This window comes from Pseudophryne corroboree, chromosome 9 (genome assembly GCF_028390025.1).
Source record: "Pseudophryne corroboree isolate aPseCor3 chromosome 9, aPseCor3.hap2, whole genome shotgun sequence".
Lineage (NCBI taxonomy): Eukaryota > Metazoa > Chordata > Amphibia > Anura > Myobatrachidae > Pseudophryne > Pseudophryne corroboree.
Window position 1 is genome coordinate 199,017,440 of NC_086452.1, and position 21,550 is coordinate 199,038,989.

Below are 21,550 nucleotides of genomic sequence, written 5' to 3' on the forward strand. Positions count from 1 at the left end.
AACTGATAGTGACAGTTCTGTACCACGAACCTGAGATACCCTTGGTGAGAAGGGCAAAATTTGGACATGTAGGTAAGCGTCCCTGATATCCAGTGACACCATATCGTCCTGGTTCGCTATCACTGCTCTGAGTGACTCCATCTTGATTTGAACCCTTGTATGTAATTGTTCAAATCTTTTAGATCTCACCGAGCCGTTTGGCTTCAGTACCACAATATAGTGTGGAATAATACCCCTTCCCTTGTTGTAGGAGGGGTACTTTGATTATCACCTGCTGGGAATACAGCCTGTGAATTTTTTTCCAATACTGCCTCCCTGTCGGAGGGAGACGTTGGTAAAGCAGACTTCAGGAACTTGTGAGGGGAAGACGTCTCGAATTTCCAATGTACACCTGGGATACTACGTGTAGGATCCAGGAGTCCACTTGCGAGTGAGCCCACTGCGTGCTGAAACTCTTGAGATGACCCCCCACCGCACCTGAGTCCGCTTGTATGGCCCCAGCGTCATGCTGCGGACTTGGCAGAAGCTGTGGAGGACTTCTGTTCCTGGGAATGGGCTGCCTGCTGCAGTCTTCTTCCCTTTCCTCTAACCCTGGGCAGATATGACTGGCCTTTTGCCCGCCTGCCTTTATGGGTACGAAAGGACTGAGACTGAAAAGACTGTGTCCTTTTCTGCTGAGATGTGACTTGGGGTAACAAAAGTGGATTTTCCAGCTGTTGCCATGGCCACCAGGTCCGATGGACCGCCCCTTTATACGGCAATACTTCCATGTGCCGTCTGGAATCTGCATCACCTGACCACTGTCGTGTCTATAAACATCGTCTGGCAGATATGGACATCACATCTACTCTTGATGCCAGAATGCAAATATCCCTCTGCGCATCTCGCATATATAGAAATGCATCCTTAAAATGCTCTATAGTCAATAAAATATTGTTCCTGTCAAGGGTATCAATATTTTCAGTCAGGAAATCCGACCAAGCCCCCCCAGCGCTGCACATCCAGGCTGAGGCGATTGCTGGTCGTAGTATAACACCAGTATGTGTGTATATACTTTTTAGGATATTTTTCAGCTTCCTATCAGCTGGCTCTTTGAGGGCGGCCGTATCTGGAGACGGTAACGCCACTTGTTTTTATAAGCGTGTGAGCGCCTTATCCACCCTAAGGTGTGTTTCCCAACTCGCCCTCACTTCTGGCGGGAAAGGGTATACCTCCAATAATTTTCTATCGGAGGAAACCCACGTATCATCACACACTTTAATTTATCTGATTCAGGAAAAACTACAAGTAGATTATTCCCACCCTACATAATACCCTTATTTGTGGTACTTGTAGTATCAGAAATATGTAACACCTCCTTCATTGCCCTTAACATGTAATGTGTGGCCCTAAAGGAAAATACGTTTGTTTCTATACCGTCGACACTGAAGTCAGTGTCCGTGTCTGTGTCTGTGTCGACCAACTGAGGTAAATGGGCGTTTTTACAAGCCCCTGACGGTGTCTGAGACGCCTGGACAGGTACTAATTTGTTTGCCGGCCGTCTCATGTCGTCAACCGACCTTGCATTGTGTTGACATTATCACGTAATTCCTAAATAAGCCATCCATTCCGGTGTCGACTCCCTAGAGAGTGACATCACCAATACAGGCAATTTGCTCCGCCTCCTCACCAACATCGTCCTCCTACATGTCGACACACACGTACCGACACACAGCACACACACAGGGAATGCTCTGATAGAGGACAGGACCCCACTAGCCCTTTGGGGAGACAGAGGGAGAGTTTACCAGCACACACCAAAAACGCTATAATTATACAGGGACAACCTCTTATACAAGTGTTTTCCCTTATAGCATTTTCACATATGTAATCATATCGCCAAATAAGTGCCCCCCCTCTCTGTTTTAACCCTGTTTCTGTAGTGCAGTGCAGGGGAGAGCCTGGGAGCCTTGCTCACAGCAGAGCTGAGCAGGAAAATGGCGCCGTGTGCTGAGGAGAATAGGCCCCGCCCCCTAAAACGGCGGGCTCTTCTCCCGGAGTTTGTGAGATCTGGCAGGGGTTAAATACATCCATATAGCCTCAAGGGCTATATGTGATGTATTTTAGCCATAAAAAAGGTATAATACATTGCTGCCCAGGGCGCCCCCCCCAGCGCCCTGCACCCTCAGTGACCGCTGGTATGAAGTGTGCTGACAACAATGGCGCACAGCTGCAGTGCTGTGCGCTACCTTATGAAGACTGAAAGTCTTCTGCCGCCTGTTTCTGGACCTCTGGACCTCTTCAACTTCGGCATCTGCAAGGGGGGTCGGCGGCACGGCTCCGGGACGAACCCCAGGGTGAGACCTGTGTTCCGACTCCCTCTGGAGCTAATGGTGTCCAGTAGCCTAAGAAGCAAATCCATCCTGCACGCAGGTGAGTTTACTTCTCTCCCCTAAGTCCCTCGTAGCAGTGAGCCTGTTGCCAACAGGACTCACTGAAAATAAAAAACCTAACTTAAACTTTTATTCTAAGCAGCTCAGGAGAGCCACCTAGATTGCACCCTTCTCGGCCGGGCACAAAGATCTAACTGAGGCTTGGAGGAGGGTCATAGGGGGAGGAGCCAGTGCACACCACCTGATCCTAAAGCTTTTATTATTGTGCCCTGTCTCCTGCGGAGCCGCTAAACCCCATGGTCCTGACGGAGTCCCCAGCATCCACTTAGGACGTTAGAGAAATATTGGCTAAAATGACATTCAGGCTGTGTGTATAAGGTGTATATGAAACATAAATACATTCTGTGCTTAGACTTGGGTCCCATCACCATGATATCTCATTATGGTATGCAATTATTCCAAAATACGGAAAAATCCCATATCCAAAATACCTCTGGTCCCAAGCATTTTGGATAAGGGATACTCAACCTGTACTAGATTATAGGAGAAAAGAAAAACTACATAGAAAGCATAGGCACAAAACTTATTAAGAAAATAAGTTATGCATGGTTTCCAAGCATACATCGCACGTATCCAACAAATATCCAATATTCAGTCAGCAGTAGAACTCCTTCAGTAAGAGGCGTATCTAGCATGGGTCGAGCAGGGCACGTGCCCTGGGCGCCGTGGCAGCAGTAGCGGATCTTGCCACGGGCAAGCAGGACTTTTGCCCGGGGCGCCGCCATCCGGAGGGCGCCGCACCGTGGCAAGATCCGCCACTGCTGCCCGCTGTGTCCCCCGTCCGCCTCAAATGCCCGGTGCCGCCCCCTGTGAAGGGAACTAGACGCTATGCGTCTAGTTTCCCTTCGTGGAGAGTAACTTTGCTGAGCGGTGCGCGATGACGTCATCGCGCACCGCACAGCAAAGGTCCTCTCCACGAAGGGAACTAGACGCATAGGACCTTTTGCTGTGCGGTGCGCGATGACGTCATCGCGCATCGCTCAGCATTCAAGCGGCGCTAGAATGTACAGGGGGCGTAACTGACCACGCCCCATGTATTAGACCACGCCCCTTTCCTGCCCGCGGCGCTCTCCCTGTCTCCCCGGCTGCTGTGCCTGTCACACTGTGCAGTCAGCGGCAGCCAGGAGCCTCCCCCTACTAACCCCCCCCCTCCTTCAGTGCGCGTGTGCGCGACCTCGGAGGTACGTGCGTGCGCGACTTTGTTTGGAGGTGCGCGTGTGGCCTCGGAGGGAGGTGCAGGAGGTGAGCAGGGCAGGCTACACTGTGTGTGTGTGTGTGTGTGTGTGTGTGTGATTTACTGTGTGTGTCTGGGGCTAGTCTGGTGTGTGTGTGTGTGTCTTGGGCTAGTGTGGTGTATGTGGGGCAATGTAACTGGCACTGTGGGGCAATGTAACTGGCACTGTGGGGCAATGTATCTGGCACTGTGGGGCAATGTATCTGGCACTGTGGGGCAATGTAACTGACACTGTGGGGCATTGTATCTGGCACTGTGGGGCATTGTATCTGGCACTGTGGGGCATGTAACTGGCACTGTGGGGCAATGTAGCTGGCACTGTGGGGCATGTAACTGGCACTGTGGGGCATGTAACTGGCACTGTGGGGCAATGTAACTGGCACTGTGGGGCATGTAACCGGCACTGTGGGGCATTGTATCTGGCACTGTGGGGCAATGTAACTGGCACTGTGGGGCAAGTAACTGGCACTGTGAGGCATGTAACTGGCACTGCGGGGCAATGTAACTGGCACTGTGGGGCATTGTATCTGGCACTGTGGGGCAATGTAACTGGCACTGTGGGGCAATGTAACTGGCACTGTGGGGCAATGTAACTGGCACTGTGGGGTATGTAACCGGCACTGTTGGGTATTGTATCTGGCACTGTGGGGCAATGTATCTGGCACTGTGGGGCATTGTATCTGGCACTGTGGGGCAATACAACTGGCACTGTGGGCCATTTTGGTGTGTGGCCACACCCATTTTTGCAGCGCACGCACATGCTACTTTTGATGGGGGGAGGGGGTTTGGGGGGGCGCCATTTTCCATCTTGCCATGGGCTCCAAAAACCCTAGCTACGCCTCTGCCTTCAGTTTCTCTTACAGTATTACTTCAATGCCAGTTGAAGTAGCCAGTGACTGGCTATTTTCTCAACTTTACATTCACAAACATGCCGTTATCCCATATTAAAAAGGAAAAATATTTTTTCTTAAAACACAGAGAGTAGGAGGAGCAGTATGGATCCATTGATGAAGGAAACTTTTTCTTTTTCATTTATTTTATTTTCAGCTAAACTCTTAGATTATCCAAATATCCTATCTACAGTACGTCTCTATCATTTATTTAAAACACATTCCATTCATTTTAGGGCTCTAATAAGATGATCATACCCTCTATATTTACACCAAGTTTTATCACTTTTTGAATTGCCTAGGTTGTATGAGTAGCTCATTAGCATAGATAACTCATCACACTCATCATGCCATGTCACATGCCCAGTGTAAGCAGGGAAAACCTCTGAGTGCTACTTACTTGACTCAGTTGCTATCTAATCTACAAACATGCAGCTACAGTCGCAACGTGCTGTAAACAGACTGACTATCGGATTGCTTTTGCAGCCAGAGCCACCACCACTCGGGTTCCTGTCTATAGACAGATAGTTAAAAGATAGACAGTCATTAGTTAGACACTATATGGTCGACAGTCAAAAGTCAGACAGGGTCAAAAGTCAGACAAGGTCAAAAGTCAGACAGTCAAAAGTCAGACAGTCAAAAGTCAGACAGGGTCAAAAGTCAGACACAAAAAAAATGTTTGATTTTTCTGTTTTTTTACAACTTTTGCCTCATTTACTATCCATGTCACACAAACTATTACCTTTTAGTAAAGTTGTGGTGAGCGAAGCGGAATGAGACACCGAGCCCGAAGCGTGGCGAGCGGACAAATTTCACCAATTTTGGGTTAAAAATGTTTAAAAACACACAAAAAATTTTTTTTTTGTGTGTCTGACTTATGACCCTGTCTGACTTTTGACCCTGTCTGACTTTTGACCCTGTCTGACTTTTGACCCTGTCTGACTTTTGACTGTCGACCATATAGTGTCTAACTAATGACTGTCTATCTTTTAACTGTCTATGAGCTATACCACATCCCACCAATCACAGATTCTGGATTTGCTTGCAGGTGCCCTAAAAAACAGAGTGGTCTCCACTACATGATCCTAAAGGACAGAACCTTGAATAGGAATGTGGAATTGTCTCTCATTCCTGTGCTTCTGCAAGGTGAGCCTGATGAAGATTCATCAAGTGATGCACTGTTGTCCAGAACAGTGAGGATAAAAGAACGGTCAAGAGACATTCACTTGTCTGGCACTTCATGGCTAAAAGGAGCCAGGGCAAAAAGGGTGAAACCAACATTACCCAGCTCATCAGTGAGAGCATGAAGGATTCGCTATCCTGTATTGCTCTAGAAACTTTCACCAAGGGCTCACATTATGTTCTTGCCAAGGGCCCTTCTAAAGAAAAGCAACTGTGCTCACCTCCAGAAAACATAATGGTGTAGGCATCTACCAGTGAGGTGCTGAGCTCTCTTGCGTAGTTACTCTGTCACAGGTGTAAGCAGTACCAGCATCTATCACTCACAGATAATGTTTTATAGCTGACTGCTGTAGACAGGTCTCTCAGTGAATACTGGCAGACAGTCGGCTTCATCACTCCAGCCAATGTAGTGTTTATCTACATGCTCTGCCAAGAGGTTTTTTTTCATACAAGCTGGTAAGCGTGCAGGAACTAATGGCATCTCTGTCAACATGTCTGAACATATCCTATGCATACGTGGGCAATGAGACCTCCTAGCCACTGAGGCCTTTCCTAGTCGAAAGCTCGAAGGAAGCCTTTTGGAGCCGATGCCTCTCCATTATTGACCAAATGAGCACAAAGATGCTGCACATCCATGCTGACTCCCAGTATTTCACCCAAGTCTTAGAGGATCTTAAAGCTGAGGGTGGACAGCAGGACATAAAATCAGTTTAGGATAGTATTGGACAGGCCCTGTTACCTGACCCTGGCTGTCCTATCTCAAAAGTGGATTAGTAGAATAGCCTCCCATCAGAGGTGGCAGACTAATAAAGTACCAGCAGCTGTGGTGAGCACTGATGAAATTTTTTTTGTTGCCATGAATTAAAGAAACAGCTCTGCTTGGGACCCAGAAAAAAACCCAATTTAAGAAATGGTAGTGGAATATCCACCATGGACCAATGCATTATGAATTTTTTGTTGTTAATTTACAAAAGTCTAAGGGGGAGATTCAATTGGGCGTTAGGTTTAGCAAGGTTAAAAAAAAAAAAGTGTGGACCTCGTGCCTAGTTTGGATTACTGCATATAAGTGTACTCACGATACCCAATTTTTCAAAATGGTTGTAGTGTTTTCAGCTCAGAAAATCCCGTGGTGACAGGTTTGGGACTCCAGGTCGACAACAAAAAGGTCGACACACCTTAGGTCGACGCCAATTGGTCGACACACCTTAGGTCGACATGGACAAAGGTCGACATGGACAAAAGGTCGACATGAGTTTATTGGGGTTTTTTGTGTCGTTTTCTTCGCTCGCCATGCTTTGGGCATGGTACCTTCGCTCCGCTACCGCTTCACTCGGTACAGATTACCGTTCCAATCGTAGTCCACAAGGATCGTTAAGTATGAAAAGGTTCCAAAAAAGAAAAAAATTGTGAAAAACTCATGTCGACCTTTTTCCATGCCGACCTTGTTCCTGTCGACCTTTTGCCCATGGCGACCTAAGGTGTGTCGACCAATTGGCGTCGACCTAAGGTGTGTCGACCTTTTTGTTGTCGGCCTGGAGTCCGGATACCATGGTGACAGTAGTAATAAAAAATAAATAAAAAGGACATACCGGGTCCAGGTTCCAGGTTCATTTATGGGTCAGAGTGAGGTGGGTATTATATTGTACTGGCAGGTGGGGCAGATGTAACACGTGCAGAGAGATTTACATTTGGGTAGGTTGTGTTCAAACTGAAATCTAAATTGCAGTGTCAAAATTAAGCACAGTATTTACCCTGCCCAAATCTAAATCTCTCTGCACATGTTACATCTGCCCCACCTGCAGTGCAACAAGGTTTTGCCCAATTGCTAATTTTTTTTCGGTTTGCTAATAACCTGAATAACCCCCTGAGTTCATTAGGTGGGTCTTCTGAATCCCAGTAATGGGTTCCAGCCCTGTTAGCCTGGGTTGAGTTCACTACAAATAGTGCCAGGTTACCATATCCTTGGGCTCCAGTGCTGTATCCTATCACAAATCCAGTCCAGCAATTTCCCTCTAATACCACTAGCGTCTCCTAGTCATTTGTACATATTTCATGAGCGAGAATTACAAAAATACTCCTTGTTTCTTCTTTGCTACAGTCAAGCCCTAGGGTCCTGAGATGGATCTGCAGAACACCTAAATCGTGACACCGTAAAAAGAATCCAACATTCTAAATCTAGATTTGAGTTACAAAAAAAAAAAAAAAAAATGTAATTTGTGCTTCTCAAACAAAATAAAACGTGAAGCAGTACAAAGATAATTTGCATAAATAAAAAAGGCAATAATTCATAAATATATTACCCTTATTTGGGTAATATATATTTACGCTAAAAACACAAAATAATTAGAGACATAATGTTCCATATAAAATCTTACAAACATGTCTTTTATAGGACAAATTTGGACAGAATCCATTACTTAATATCTATACCTTAGATTTGTGGTTGGCATAGTTTGGAAAACCAAACTGTGAGATCATTATATTGGAATATACCAAAGGCATCTTTCCATACATTTCAGTCAGCTTGTTCAGACAGTACGACCTCTGCAGCAGGTGCTCTGCCCGATGCCACATCCCTGTGTACCCACTTCCTGCATCCTTCTCCAAATTCCTCATGTCTACAGGTTTTACCAGAACACCAGATGCCCTTCCTGTATAATTTGCCACCAAGAAGTTCATTGTGAGATCATCACAATTCTGTGTCTTGTCTATCATGTCAAGGATCGGAGCAGGTAGTTCCTGGAAAAGCTGCAGATAATGTTGGTGGAAAAATGCAGCCCCAATGAGAATCATTGAGTACTGGTCACCATGCCCAGTGTCAGGAGCCTGTAATTCAAAGCTGCCATAGCTGAGTATTCCCGAGGGTGATACCACATGCTTCCTGGGTACAAAACCCACAATCTGACTTGGAAATTGCTATGAACAAAAAAAAGGAGAGAGAGAGAGAGAGAGAGAGAGAAACATTAACCAAATTTGTATCTTACAAATTCTTAAAATAATTTAATTAAGAAAAATATATCTTGAAAATAGCTATCCACTATGGTATGTAACATGCAAACAATCTATGTTGATTTCTACTACTACTTTCTAATCAAAGCACTAAGTGATAACAATCTAGCGGCTAGGACCCACTTGGCTGATGTGCAGTAGTTAGGACCAGGGGCTGTGTGGTTAATGAGGACAACTACAAACACCCTGGTGCTGAAACTGGTAGTGCAGCAAACATGTACAACCTCTGAGTGTATGGCATTAAGTGGATTGAGTTGCATGTCTCAAAATAGATAAAATAATGGCTATGGGCAACAGGGGCATAAATTCATACCAGGAGGCAGAACAGAAGGTGGTGCCCCCCTAGTAGCTCTGGCTTGCACATGTACTGATGTCTTAGCAACTTGCAAATGATACATTTGGGAGAATAAAGATTCCTTATTGCAGCTAATTGTGGCAATCAGGAATCTTTATTTTCGGGTGCAGGCTGCAAATGATAATAAACAGCCCCGAGGACTCAGGAGAGGTTTAATCAAAGGTCAGAGAGAGAAAATTGAGAGAGATAAGTACCAGCCAATCAGCTTCTGCCTTACATTTTACAGGCTATGTTTCAAAAATGACAGTTAGGAGCTGATTGGATGGTACTTTGGCCAGGATGTAATGGGAGCTGATAATGCCAGGCCGGAAAAGTATTGCACCGTATCGGACATTACAAATGTGCGTCTATATACCGGAATGAGGTGTCATGGTATTTAGACTAGAAAATGTCTGATATTTACCAACCAACCGAAATGTGTCTTTTTAGTATAGGAGGACCACGGTGTCAGAGAAAGTCACCCATTATCCCCCAAAAGTCCCATGATTAAAGCAGTATAAACCCTAAATAATCCCCAGTCCCCCAGGAAGCACAAGCATCTTATGCTGATTTAAACTATATTGTGGCATGGCTATAACTCAGTGTGTAATTGCGACTGTATCTAATTATGATACGGTGTATGGCTGGAATACACTGTAGCATAACATTTTGTATGCAAATACAGTTGCTATTACACACAGAATATAGGCATGCTGCATATCATTTTGAACAGCAGGAGCTGCTGCTTGTGTGACCTATTCATATAGTTTTGCTTCTGAAATGAAGCATTGAAGATAGGACGTACAAGCAGATCCTGCTGTTTAAAATGATATGCAGCATTATGTGTATTCAGTCGCAATTGCACACTGAATATAGGGCCTAATTCAGACCTGATCGCAGCAGCAAAATCTTTCTTTAATGGGCAAAACCATGGTGGTCATTCCGAGTTGTTCGCTCGTTGCCATTTTTCGCAACGCAGCGATTAGGTGGAAAATGCGCATGCGCATGGTATGCAGCGCGCATTCGCTAAGTTATTTACCACAAAACTTAGTAGATTTGTTGGTGTTCGTGCGGCGCTTTTCAGTCGCACTGCTGATCGGTGAATGATTGACAGGAAAGGGGCGTTTCTGGGAGGTAGCTGAGCGTTTTCAGGAAGTGTGCTAAAAAAACGCAGGCATGTCAGGGAAAAATGCAGGAGTGGCTGGAGAAACGGGGGAATGGCTGGCCGAACGCAGGGCGTGTTTGTGACGTCAAACCAGGAACTAAACGGACTGAGGTGATCGCAATCGAGGAGTAGGTCTGGAGCTACTCAGAAACTGCATTAATTTTTTTAGTAGCAGTTCTGCTAATCTTTCGTTCGTATTCTGCTAAGCTAAGATACACTCCCAGAGGGCGGCGGCCTAGCGTTTGCACTGCTGCTAAAAGCAGCTAGCGAGCGGGCAACTCGGAATGAGGGCCCATGTGCACTGCTGGTGGGGCAGATATAACATGTGCAGAGAGAGTTAGGGTGTGTACACACGGTGAGATTCGGACTTAACCGATTCTCACTGTGCGACGGGGGGCCGGGTCGGCACTTAGCCAGTATCGCAAGCACATAATGAGTGTGCTTGCGATCCTGGTACTGTGCGATTTTGGCTAAGTGTCAATCTTGACTATCTCTTCTATAGAGATAGTCAAGATTGACTTGCCTGCACAGTCTATTTTTTCTGCCGATGCCGACCGCGCGGGGCCGCGCATCGGCATCGAATCGGGATCGCAAGGTGACTGTCACCTTGCGATCTGCACTATCTTTTCTTCCGATTCTGACTATATAGTCAGAATCGGAAGAAAAGATCTCACCGTGTGTACACACCCTTAGATTTGGGTGGGTTATTTTGTTTCTGTACAGGGTAAATACTGGCTTTATTTCTACACTGCAATTTAGATTTCAGTTTGAACATACCCCACTCCTGCACTGCACATGGTTTTGGCCATTAGAGAAAAATTTTGCTGCTGTGGTCAGGTCTGAATTAGGAGGGTCATTCCGAGTTGTTCGTTTGCTAGCAGTTTTTAGCAGCCGTGCAAACGCATTGTCGCCGCCCACTGGGGAGTGTATTTTAGCTTTGCAGAAGTGCGAACGTTTGTGCAGTAGAGCGCCTACAAAATAGTTTTGTTCAAAACAAGAGTAGCCCTGTAGTTACTCTTTGTGTGCGTTGATTCTAACAACGGAGGGATGGCTTTTGACGTCACACACCCGCCCAGCGGACGCCCAGCCACGTCTGCGTTTTTCTAAGCACTCCCTGAAAATGGTCAGTTGCCACCCAGAAACGCCCTCTTTCTGTTAATCTCCTTGCAGCCGGCTGTGCGATAGGAATCGTCGCTAGAACCAGTGCAAAACCACAATGGACTTTGTACCCGTTTGACGCGCGTGCGCACTGCGGAGCATATGCATGCGAAGATTAGCCTTTTTTTTTCACTGATCGCTACGCAGCGAACAACGGCAGCTAGCAATCAACTCGGAATGACCCCCTAGGCCCATAGCCATGCCGCATATGACTTAAATCAGCATAACCTGCTTGTATGACTTAGCACATTCATTTGCGTCTATAAAAGTTTGGAGTATTATACACAGTATATAGGTCTGTCACATATCATTGGATTCAGCTGGAACTGCTTGTGCAACTTAGTACATTTATATGACTCTAATACACATTTCCCAGGGGGAAATAATGTAAAATGACATGTACAGTACATGGAGAATTTTTACAGATCAATGTTGTTTTTTTTAAAGTGTCAAAATGTATTGAAAAGTGTTTTTTTTTATTGCAAATGTGCTTGAAAACTGTACATTATAATTGGTTTCTAACATTTTCATAATAAACTCGGCCCAAAAAAAACCCACTACTGAATTCTTTGAGAGTTTTAGAGCTGTTTTGTGTCCAACTTGCAATATCGGACTTCATTACATCGGCTGAGTTGTATACATAACATGGGCAAAACATCTGGATCAGACTTTTTATCTGGCTCTCTAGAGCCAAAAGCGTCCGAAAAAAACACTTTACATTCGCTATTACATTAGCCAACTTTGCAAAATGCCTGATGTTTGTGGCAGTAGTCGCAAACAACGGGCATTTTGCCGTTATCGGCTCCCAATAAATCCCAGCCTTTATCTCTCACAATTTTATCTCTCCGAGATTTGATACCTACCCCCAATAAAGTTTTCTTATCATAATTAGTGCATTTTCTTTAAACCAACTTCTGCTCTCCTTTCTTTCCTCATATAAAACACAGCGGCAGTGCTGTAGCTTATTGTACACATTTGGATCTGCTATCAGACACATTCCAGACTCTTCAGCTGATGGGGGGATTCTGATCTTGGACAGCAGTCAGTAGTGACTGCCCCAAATCACTATGAAAATGAGTGGAGAGAGATCTTTTGTAGTTCGGTGCCCCCTCGTTCTCTCTTTCTTGGTGCCCCTCTGACAGCTGGAGCCCGGTGACATATGCCTCAATTGTCTCTGGGAGTTACGCCACTGTTGGGCAATTAGAGGAGATTACACTAACTAGATAAAATCTTCTTTGATTTTGTTAAGCGATTACCCCCATCTATGACTTTAGATGGATATGATGCGTTATCATTCAAATAATAAAATCGACTGGATCACATCTGATTTACACAGTAGATTGGGCAATAAGCATATACACAAATGGAATTATACACAAATGGAAATTGGATATCTTTCAACAGCATTTTCCAACATGCTCCATTATAATCCGACCCATTTCAGTTAGATCATTAATACAGAATTGTGCTAATTTTCTTGTGGCAGAGACTTAAGCATTGTACAGACTGATCAACGTTACAGGCAACATGGTCAGTATCAATGGCAGTATGCTCAGAATCAATGGTAGTATGCTCAGTATCAATGGCAGTATTCTCAGTATCAATGGTAGAATGCTCAGTATCAAGTATGCTCAGTATCAATGGTAGAATGCTCAGTATCAATGACAGTATGCTCAATGCATATTGTTTAAATCATTTTTCATCATCCCCTTTATTTTCTCCTGAAGAACATGAAGAGATTACTAGACTCCAGGGAAGTTACACGCGGAATTGCTGGCACACTTGCAAAATATTTCTTATAAAGCATTAATGATGCATGCTAAGGAATTATGGCTGAAGCAGTATTTGAATTACCTGCCAGACGGAGAAGGCAAAGGAGATGTCGTATGCGCTAACAAGAGTATCATCATCCATCATTAGAACAGCTGTAACGAACCAGATTTATGTCACGCCTTTAAATCAAGGAGCATTCAGTTGGGATTCGTTAGAAAAATTCTAAATACATACTCTATAATGTCAAAAACCAATATGTAAACAATCAAAATGTCGACAGGGACATAATTTAGATGCAGACAATTAATATATAGACAGGTTGAAATTTTGACAGTTAAAATGTGCACACTGTTAAAATGTTGACATCTAAAATATAGACAAATCACAAGGTCGACACAAAATGTTATCAGGGTCAAAATGTTAACAGTCATAACAAAATAACACAGCTGCTGCTAAAAGCCAGCCAGTGGCTCAGACACTGCTAAAACTGGCGGCTCAGACACCTGTGAGAGCCACCAGGCTAGAAGCAGCAAAATAATGACATTTACAAAATATATACACACATTATATATATATATATATATATATATATATATACACACACACATATACACACTTACACAGTATATATATATATATATATATATATATATATATATATATATATATATACACATATACACTTACACAGTATATATATATATATATATATATATATATATATATATATATATATGTCTGTATTTGGTGAATGGATCCGAGTTGGAGGGGGGAGACCGCCGAGGTTCCGGTATGAATGGTCGACCTGGTTATGGTTGACAGTCATTAGGTCGACCACTATTGGTCGACATTGACATGGACACATGGTCGACACATGAAAATGGTCGACACATAAAAGGTTGACACATGAAAAGGTCGACATGAGTTTTTTTACTTTTTTGGGTGTCGTTTTTTGCGTAAAGTGACTGGAAACCCCAATTAGTGCACCGCGTCCCCTCGCATGGCTCGCTTAGCTCGCCATGCTTCGGGCATGGTGCCTTCGCTCCGCTACCACTTCGCTCGCCACAGATTACCGTTCTAATCGTAGTCCACGTGGATCGTAAAGTATGGAAAAGTTCCCCAAAAGAAAAAAAAGTTAAAAAACTCATGTCGACCTTTTCACGTGTCGACCATGTGTCCATGTCGACCATGTCAATGTCGACCAATAGTGGTCGACCTAATGACTGTCGACCATGTGAACGGATACCGACCGCCGACCATGCCTAGGTGGGTGAGCTGCATACTTTATATTGACTTATACTGTAGTATCTGCATATTATTATTTCCAAATGGTTTATGTGGTTCCTTTTTGAATTGTTGCTTCCCTCAAAGTATTTATGTACTTATTATACTTTTGATTTTTGTATTACCATGTGATATGCCATGTATATGCCCTGATCAATAAAGAAATGTTTAAAAAAAATATATCTGGCATCAGCCCCCAAATCCATAGCCAGCCCTGGACCTCTTGGCCTGGGCTGAAATGGGGGGTGGTAATGCTATAGCAGGGAGGCATGGAGCATTTGGGTCCCCCTGCAATAATGTTAACCAGTCCCAAACTGGTCAGCCCAGGACTGGAATTCCTCAGAAAGTCAGGACCCCAAAAGTAAAATGGGGTTTCCCCTCCAGAGGAACAACCACTAATACAGTTGTGTGCAGAGAAGATATCTGTCTTTTAGTGTAAATAATGAAGAATAAAAAATGTACAACCATTACAGCAGTATTGCCATGGCAATTTACTAGGCACTGTGTAGGGCAGGTATTGTATATCTACACTGTGCAATTTACAGTGCATCCGGAAAGTATTCACAGCGCTTCACTTTTTCCACATTTTGTTATGTTACAGCCTTATTCCAAAATGGAATAAATTCATTTGTTCCCTCAAAATTCTACACACAATACCCCATAATGACAATGTGAAAAGAGTGTTTGAGAGTTTTTGCAAATTTATTAAAAATAAAAAAAGAAATAACATGTACATATTCACAGCCTTTGCTCAATATTTTGTTGATGCACCTTTGGCAGCAATTACAGCCTCAAGTCTTTTTGAATATGATGCCACAAGCTTGGCACATCTATCTTTGGGCACTTTCGCCCATTCCTCTTTGCAGCACCTCTCAAGATCCATCAGGTTGAATGGGAAGCATTGGTGCACAGCCATTTTCAGAACTCTCCAGAGATGTTCAATCGGATTCAAGTCTGGGACCTGGCTGGGCCACTCAAGGACATTCACAGATTTGTCCTGAAGCCACTCTTTTAAAATCTTGGCTGTGTGCTTAGGGTCGTTGTCCTGCTGAAAGATGAACCGTCGCCCCAGTCTAAGGTCAAGAGTGCTCTGGAGCAGGTTTTCATCCAGGATGTCTCTGTACATTGCTGCATTCATCTTTCCCTTTATCCTGACTAGTCTCCCAGTTCCTACCGCTGAAAAACATCCCGCCTGGTGATGAGCGGTGCCTGGTTTCCTCCAAACATGACGCCTGGCATTCACACCAATATTTGTCTCATCAGACCAGAGAATTTTGTTTCTCATGGTCTGCGAGTCCTTCAGGTGCATTTTGGCAAACTCCAGGCACGCTGCCATGTGCTTTTTACTAAGGATTGGCTTCCGTCTGGCCACTCTACCATATAGGCCTGATTGGTGGATTGCTGCAGAGATGGTTGTCCTTCTGGAAGGTTCTCCTCTCTCCACAGAGTAATGCTGTAGCTCTAACAGAGTTACCATTGGGCTCTTGGTCACCTCCCTGACTAGGGCCCTTCTCCCTCGATCGCTCAGTTTAGACAGCCGGCCAGCTCTAGGAAGAGTCCTGGTGGTTCTGAACTTCTTCCATTTACAGATGATGGAGGCCACTGTGCTCATTGGGATCTTCAAAGCAGAAGATATTTTTCTGTACCCACAGATTTGTGCCTCGAGACAATCCTGTCTCTGATGTCTACAGACAATTCCTTTCACTTCATGCTTGGTTTGTGCTCAGACATGCACTGTCAAGTGTGGGACCTTATATAGACAGGTGTGTGCCTTTCCAAATCATGTCCAGTCAACTGAATTTACCACAGGTGGACTCCAATTAAGTTGTAGGAACATGTCAAGGATGATCAGTGGAAACAGGATGCACCTGAGATCAATTTTGAGCTCCATGGCAAAGGCTGTGAATACTTATGTACATGTGATTTCTTAGTTTTTTTATTTTTAATAATAATGTGTAGAATTTTGAGGGGAAAAATGAATGTATTCCATTTTGGAATAAGGCTGTAACATAACAAAATGTGGGAAAAGTGAAGCGCTGTGAATACTTTCCGGATGCACTGTATGTGTCATGTTAATCAATATTGGAGTATTATAAAAGTTGAATGCGGTTTGACTTTGTATCATACTGACATTTGTTGTCAAATAACATTTTCATTTCTATAAATGTCTGTGGTTTTCTCCAGTAGTAATTACAAAGCTTCCTGAGAGGTATGACTGAGGAACACACAATATTACACATCATACTCACCCTGGGTTTCTATCTCTGGAAAGTTCTGCAGTCTGTTCCTCATTAGATTACTACCCTGTTTCTTGAAGTAGACGGGCACAGGATGGGGCCCCAGACTCTCCCATAGCTCCTGTGGAGTGTCCTGTCCTACATTATTCCACACTACAATCACGCAGTGAAGCTGTGTCATGGCCTGGTAATGGTTCAACATTTTGAGCAACAAGTCAGTCCTGTTATACGTTTGCATTATGAGAGTGAAAGAGCTTAGGGCAGAGGAAATAGGAAGAGACATTCCCCGTCGGACACCCAATATAGGGCCTTCATGAGCAGTCGGGAGCAGAGCAGCCATGGCACCAAGGAGGAAGAGGAGAAGGACAAGAAAAGCGCATGATGCACGGAGCATCTTCATCCGAAATACCTTCCCCAAAAATCTGCTTAAAATAAGACACTATGATTAGAATAAGAAAACAACAGCTCTAGTCAGGTGATCATTGTTTTGTTTGAAAATATATACAATTAAATAATGCAGGAAATGTCTTAAGGCATACTGTAGTTTTAGAGCTACTGTTGTTCTTAGGGGGAGAGTCAGTCCTTGGTTACAGTATGTGCACTGAACATCACGCAAAGTCACATTATCGTTTATTGCAGGAATCTTGGCTCATTTTCCTATGCACATCTATGGGATGCAGGGAAAAATGAGAGATACATCTTCATGGAGTGCTTTGGTTATAAGCTTTCATTTAACAAAATTAAAAGCCACTATGACATTTTATTTTAAATTACTAAGTAGGACAAATTACAGGGGCAGTATGTGCATATCCTACCCATTTACATTCCATTCAGGATGGCATATGGTACAGTACAGTGGAAATATTTTACAGTTACTGGTACATTTTGGGCTGAGCGTACCAACTCAAGCATCCAAGTGCCGCCCCTAAACAAGGTCCGCCCCTAAGCACTGTGCTCCACGGCACATCGGCGAGAATGAAATTCCCCATTGATGATAACCTTCCTTGGCCCTAATTGATGCAGAGATGCTAATGCAGGCAGCTGTGTATAACTTATAATCATACCTCATATCCTTGAAACAGTTCCTCTTCCAGCAGAAGATCACAATGAGATATTCCTAGAATAGAAGATGTATAGCTCTTACAATCTATGTTTAGGGCTCCCTTCATTTAAAAAAATATATTTATACATTGTCCACAGAAGTGAAGGGTTTAGGGTTTTATAAGAAGAGAAGAGATTTGAGATAAGTATGACTTTGCCAACCACACCTCCGAGTCCATACATTCTAAGCAAAGGAACCAAATATGATTGTGACTCAGTTCATCTGCGGGGATGCATACAGCCTCAAAAGGAGCTATGGTTCTATTCCTAATCTTGACATGAGTAATGGCCGCTACACATTTAACAATGTGCCGCCAAGGCACCAGAGGACCAATACAGCGGACGAACGACCTGGCGCGTGGGGGTGTGTGGGGGGGGGGGGGGGGGGGAGCGAAGTTTCTTAACTCCCTGACGTCACCCGGCCCCATAGCCCAGCATGCTAATGTGGACGATATTGTCCATATTGGCTTGCAGGCATAAACGAGCCGACACCAACGATAATCAACTGCGGGTGCCTACAAAGATATGAACAATTTCTTGTTCATTACTGAATGAGGTTGTTCATAGCGGCCGCACACATCGGCAAGTGTGTGTAGAGCCCAAGTGTGTGTAGAGCCCATTAGGGCCGTAACGGCAAACTATGACTTCAGTAGCTTCTTATAAGTGCATTGTTTCTTCTGAATACATTTTATATATGAGTGTGTTGAAACATGTTACAGCCTGTTTACTCAAGTATGCAATACTTATAACTAAGCATGAGCACTTTTTTATTTAATACCTCACAACCTTCCCTAGTCCAGTAAATTTAATTGTATCACACTGTTATTCATTTCCTTTGTATATGGGATATTACTTAATTGGGAGACAACATTCGAACATAAATCTAACTAAAGAAAAGGTAGAGAAGCTTATATTCGGGACCCATTATCCTAAAGGGAAATATCAACAAAATAGATAAGCTATTACAATTATTGTTTTGGTATGCACCTACTTTTATATTTACTTTATGCTTCTTTTAATATACACTATCAGGCACTTGTCCCTCTTCACTATTGCAACTTAATTATCACCAATCACCCAATAATGCATGGCAAAAAAAAAAAAAGATCACCTTTGAGATTCCAAATCACTTGTACAATAAATCAAATTAAAAAAAATTACAAAACAAGTAATCTCTATTATGAGATTAATTTCTTCAGATTGAGCCTATTCCTATGCAGACAACGTCAAAGTGTTTTTTTAAATACATGTATTTCGATCAACAGGAAGTGCCCTAAAACCAGGTGGCCCGTGAGTGTGTGTTGCCAGATAAACACAGCTGTGGTAAAAGTCGGTTACTACAATGTAATGCATGATTGACAGACCAAAGCAATATAAACCATGTGCAAAGTGAAAATCAAAACCACAGTATCCCATGTGTTTTATTTTAGACATTATAATTATTATCAAATATTTGTCAATTACATAAGCATCAAGACAGGGGGGCTCATTAAAAATATGGCACTGCTAAATAAGCAAAATAATGACAATATAGTGCAAGCTAGAGCACACCCTCGTATACCGACCATAAGGACCTGTTGTTACAAAGGCAAGCAATACTCTTGATTTCACCTTAACATAATATACATTCTACACCTACTAATATTACATTTTAGTTGGCACTTTTGTAGGTTAATCCAACAACAACAACAAAAATACCTACCGGTAAGTCCGTAGAGGATGCTGGGGACTCCAAAAGGACCATGGGGTACAGGCGGGATACGCAGGAGACATGGGCACTTTAAGACTTTAAATGGGTGTGAACTGGCTCCTCCCTCTATGCCCCTCCTCCAGACCTCAGTTATAGGAACTGTGCCCAGGGAGACGGACATTTCGAGGAAAGGATTTTTGTTAACCAAGGGTGAGACACATACCAGTCCACACCACAACACACCGTACAACATGGCATTCAACTAATCAGTTAACAGCATGAACCAAAACAATCAGCAACAGGCTGATGGAACCAAAACACAACCTTTGTGTAACCAAAGCAATAACTAATAACAAGTACTGCAGATAGAGTCCGCACTGGGACGGGCGCCCAGCATCCTCTACGGACTAAGCGAAAAGGATTTACCGGTAGGTATTAAAATCCTATTTTCTCATTCATCCTAGAGGATGCTGGGGATTCCAAAAGGACTATGGGGTCTATACCAAAGCTCCAGCCCAGGCGGGAGAGTGCGGATGACTCTGCAGCACCGATTGAGCAAACATGAGGTCCTCATCAGCCAGGGTATCAAACTTGTAGAATTTTGCAAAAGTGTTTGAACCCGACCAAGTAGCTGCTCGGCAAAGTTGTAACGCCAAGACACCCCTGGCAGCCACCCAAGACGAGCCCACCTACCTAGTGGAATGAGCCTTTACCGATTTCAATAACGGCAAACCAGTCGTAGAATGAGCATGCTGAATGGTATTACAAATCCAGCGTGCAATAGTCTGCTTAGAAGCAGGAGCCCCAATCTTGTTGGAAGCATACAGGACAAACAGCGCCTCAGTTTTCCTGATACGAGCCGTTCTGGCTACATAAATTTTCAAAGCTCTGACCACATCGAGAGACTTTGAATCACCCAAGGCTTCAGAAGCCACAGGAACTACAATAGGTTGGTTCATGTGAAATGAAGAAACCACTTCAGGGAGGAATTGTTGACGCGTCCTCAACTCCGCTCTATCCACATGGAAAACCAAATAGGGGCTTTTGTGAGACAAAGCCACCAATTCCGACACCCGCCTCGCGGATGCCAAGGCCAATAGCATGACCACTTTCCAAGTGAGGAATTTCAGCTCAACCTTTTGTAAAGGTTCAAACCAATGTGACATAAGGAACTGTAACACCACGTTAAGGTCCCATGGTGCCACTGGGGGCACAAATGGAGGTTCGATGTGCAGCACGCCCTTCACGAAAGTCTGTACTTCTGGAAGCGAGGCCAATTCCCTTTGAAAGAAAATTGATAAGGCCGAAATCTGCACTTTAATAGATCCTAACTTTAGGCCCGCCTCCACACCAGCTTGCAAAAAATGGAGAAACCGACCCAGCTGAAATTCTTCCGTAGGGGCCTTCTTGGATTCGCACCAAGACACATATTTTCTCCAAATACGGTGGTAATGCTTCGCCGTTACCTCCTTTCTAGCTTTCAGTAGAGTGTGGATGCTCTCTCCGGGAATACCCTTACGAGCTAAGATTTGGCGTTCAACCGCCATGCCGTCAAACGCAACCGCGGTAAGTCCTGGAACACGCACGGCCCCTGCTGTAACAGATCCTCTCTTAGAGGAAGAGGTCAGGGATCTCCTATGAGTAATTCCTGAAGATCCGGATACCAGGCCCTCCGTGGCCAATCTGGAACAACGAGTATCGCCTGAACCCCTGTTCTTCTTATGATCCTTATCACCTTTGGGATGAGTGGAAGTGGAGGGAACACATAGACTGACTGAAACACCCACGGTGTCACCAGTGCGTCCACTGCTATCGCTTGAGGGTCCCCTGACCTGGAACAATACGTCTGAAGCTTCTTGTTGAGGCGAGACGCCATCATGTCTATTTGAGGAAGTCCCCAACGACTCGTCACTTCTGCAAAGACCTCTTGATGAAGACCCCACTCTCCTGGATGGAGATCATGTCTGCTGAGGAAGTCTGCTTCCCAGCTGTCCACGCTTGAAATGAAGACCGCTGACAGAGCGCTTGCATGTTTTTCCGCCCAGCGAAGAATCCTTGTGG

At 44.2% G+C, this 21,550-nt stretch overlaps 1 protein-coding gene and 1 pseudogene across 4 annotated transcripts in view; one reads left to right on the forward strand and one right to left on the reverse strand.

Moving 5' to 3' along the window:
• Window positions 1–5,859: 5,859 nt before the first annotated feature.
• On the forward strand, window positions 5,860–6,494 carry LOC134958777 (cyclin-dependent kinase 5 activator 1-like; annotated as a pseudogene).
• A 1,608-nt stretch (window positions 6,495–8,102) lies between these two features.
• Window positions 8,103–21,550, reverse strand: part of EXTL2 (exostosin like glycosyltransferase 2) — a 68,058-nt gene continuing 54,610 nt past the window's right edge. For 2 of the 4 annotated variants that reach the window (XM_063940086.1, XM_063940087.1), the window contains exons 2-5: window positions 17,763–17,815; window positions 16,711–17,120; window positions 13,259–13,329; window positions 8,103–8,654 (exon numbers count right to left, since the gene is read on the reverse strand). In XM_063940086.1, the coding sequence (XP_063796156.1) occupies window positions 8,163–8,654; window positions 13,259–13,329; window positions 16,711–17,120; window positions 17,763–17,767 (978 nt within the window). In that variant the 5' untranslated portion in view covers window positions 17,768–17,815 and the 3' untranslated portion in view covers window positions 8,103–8,162. Of the gene's footprint in view, window positions 8,655–13,258; window positions 13,330–16,710; window positions 17,124–17,762; window positions 17,816–21,550 lie in introns of all 4 variants that reach the window. The other 2 variants (XM_063940084.1, XM_063940085.1) reach the window with 1 other exon arrangement.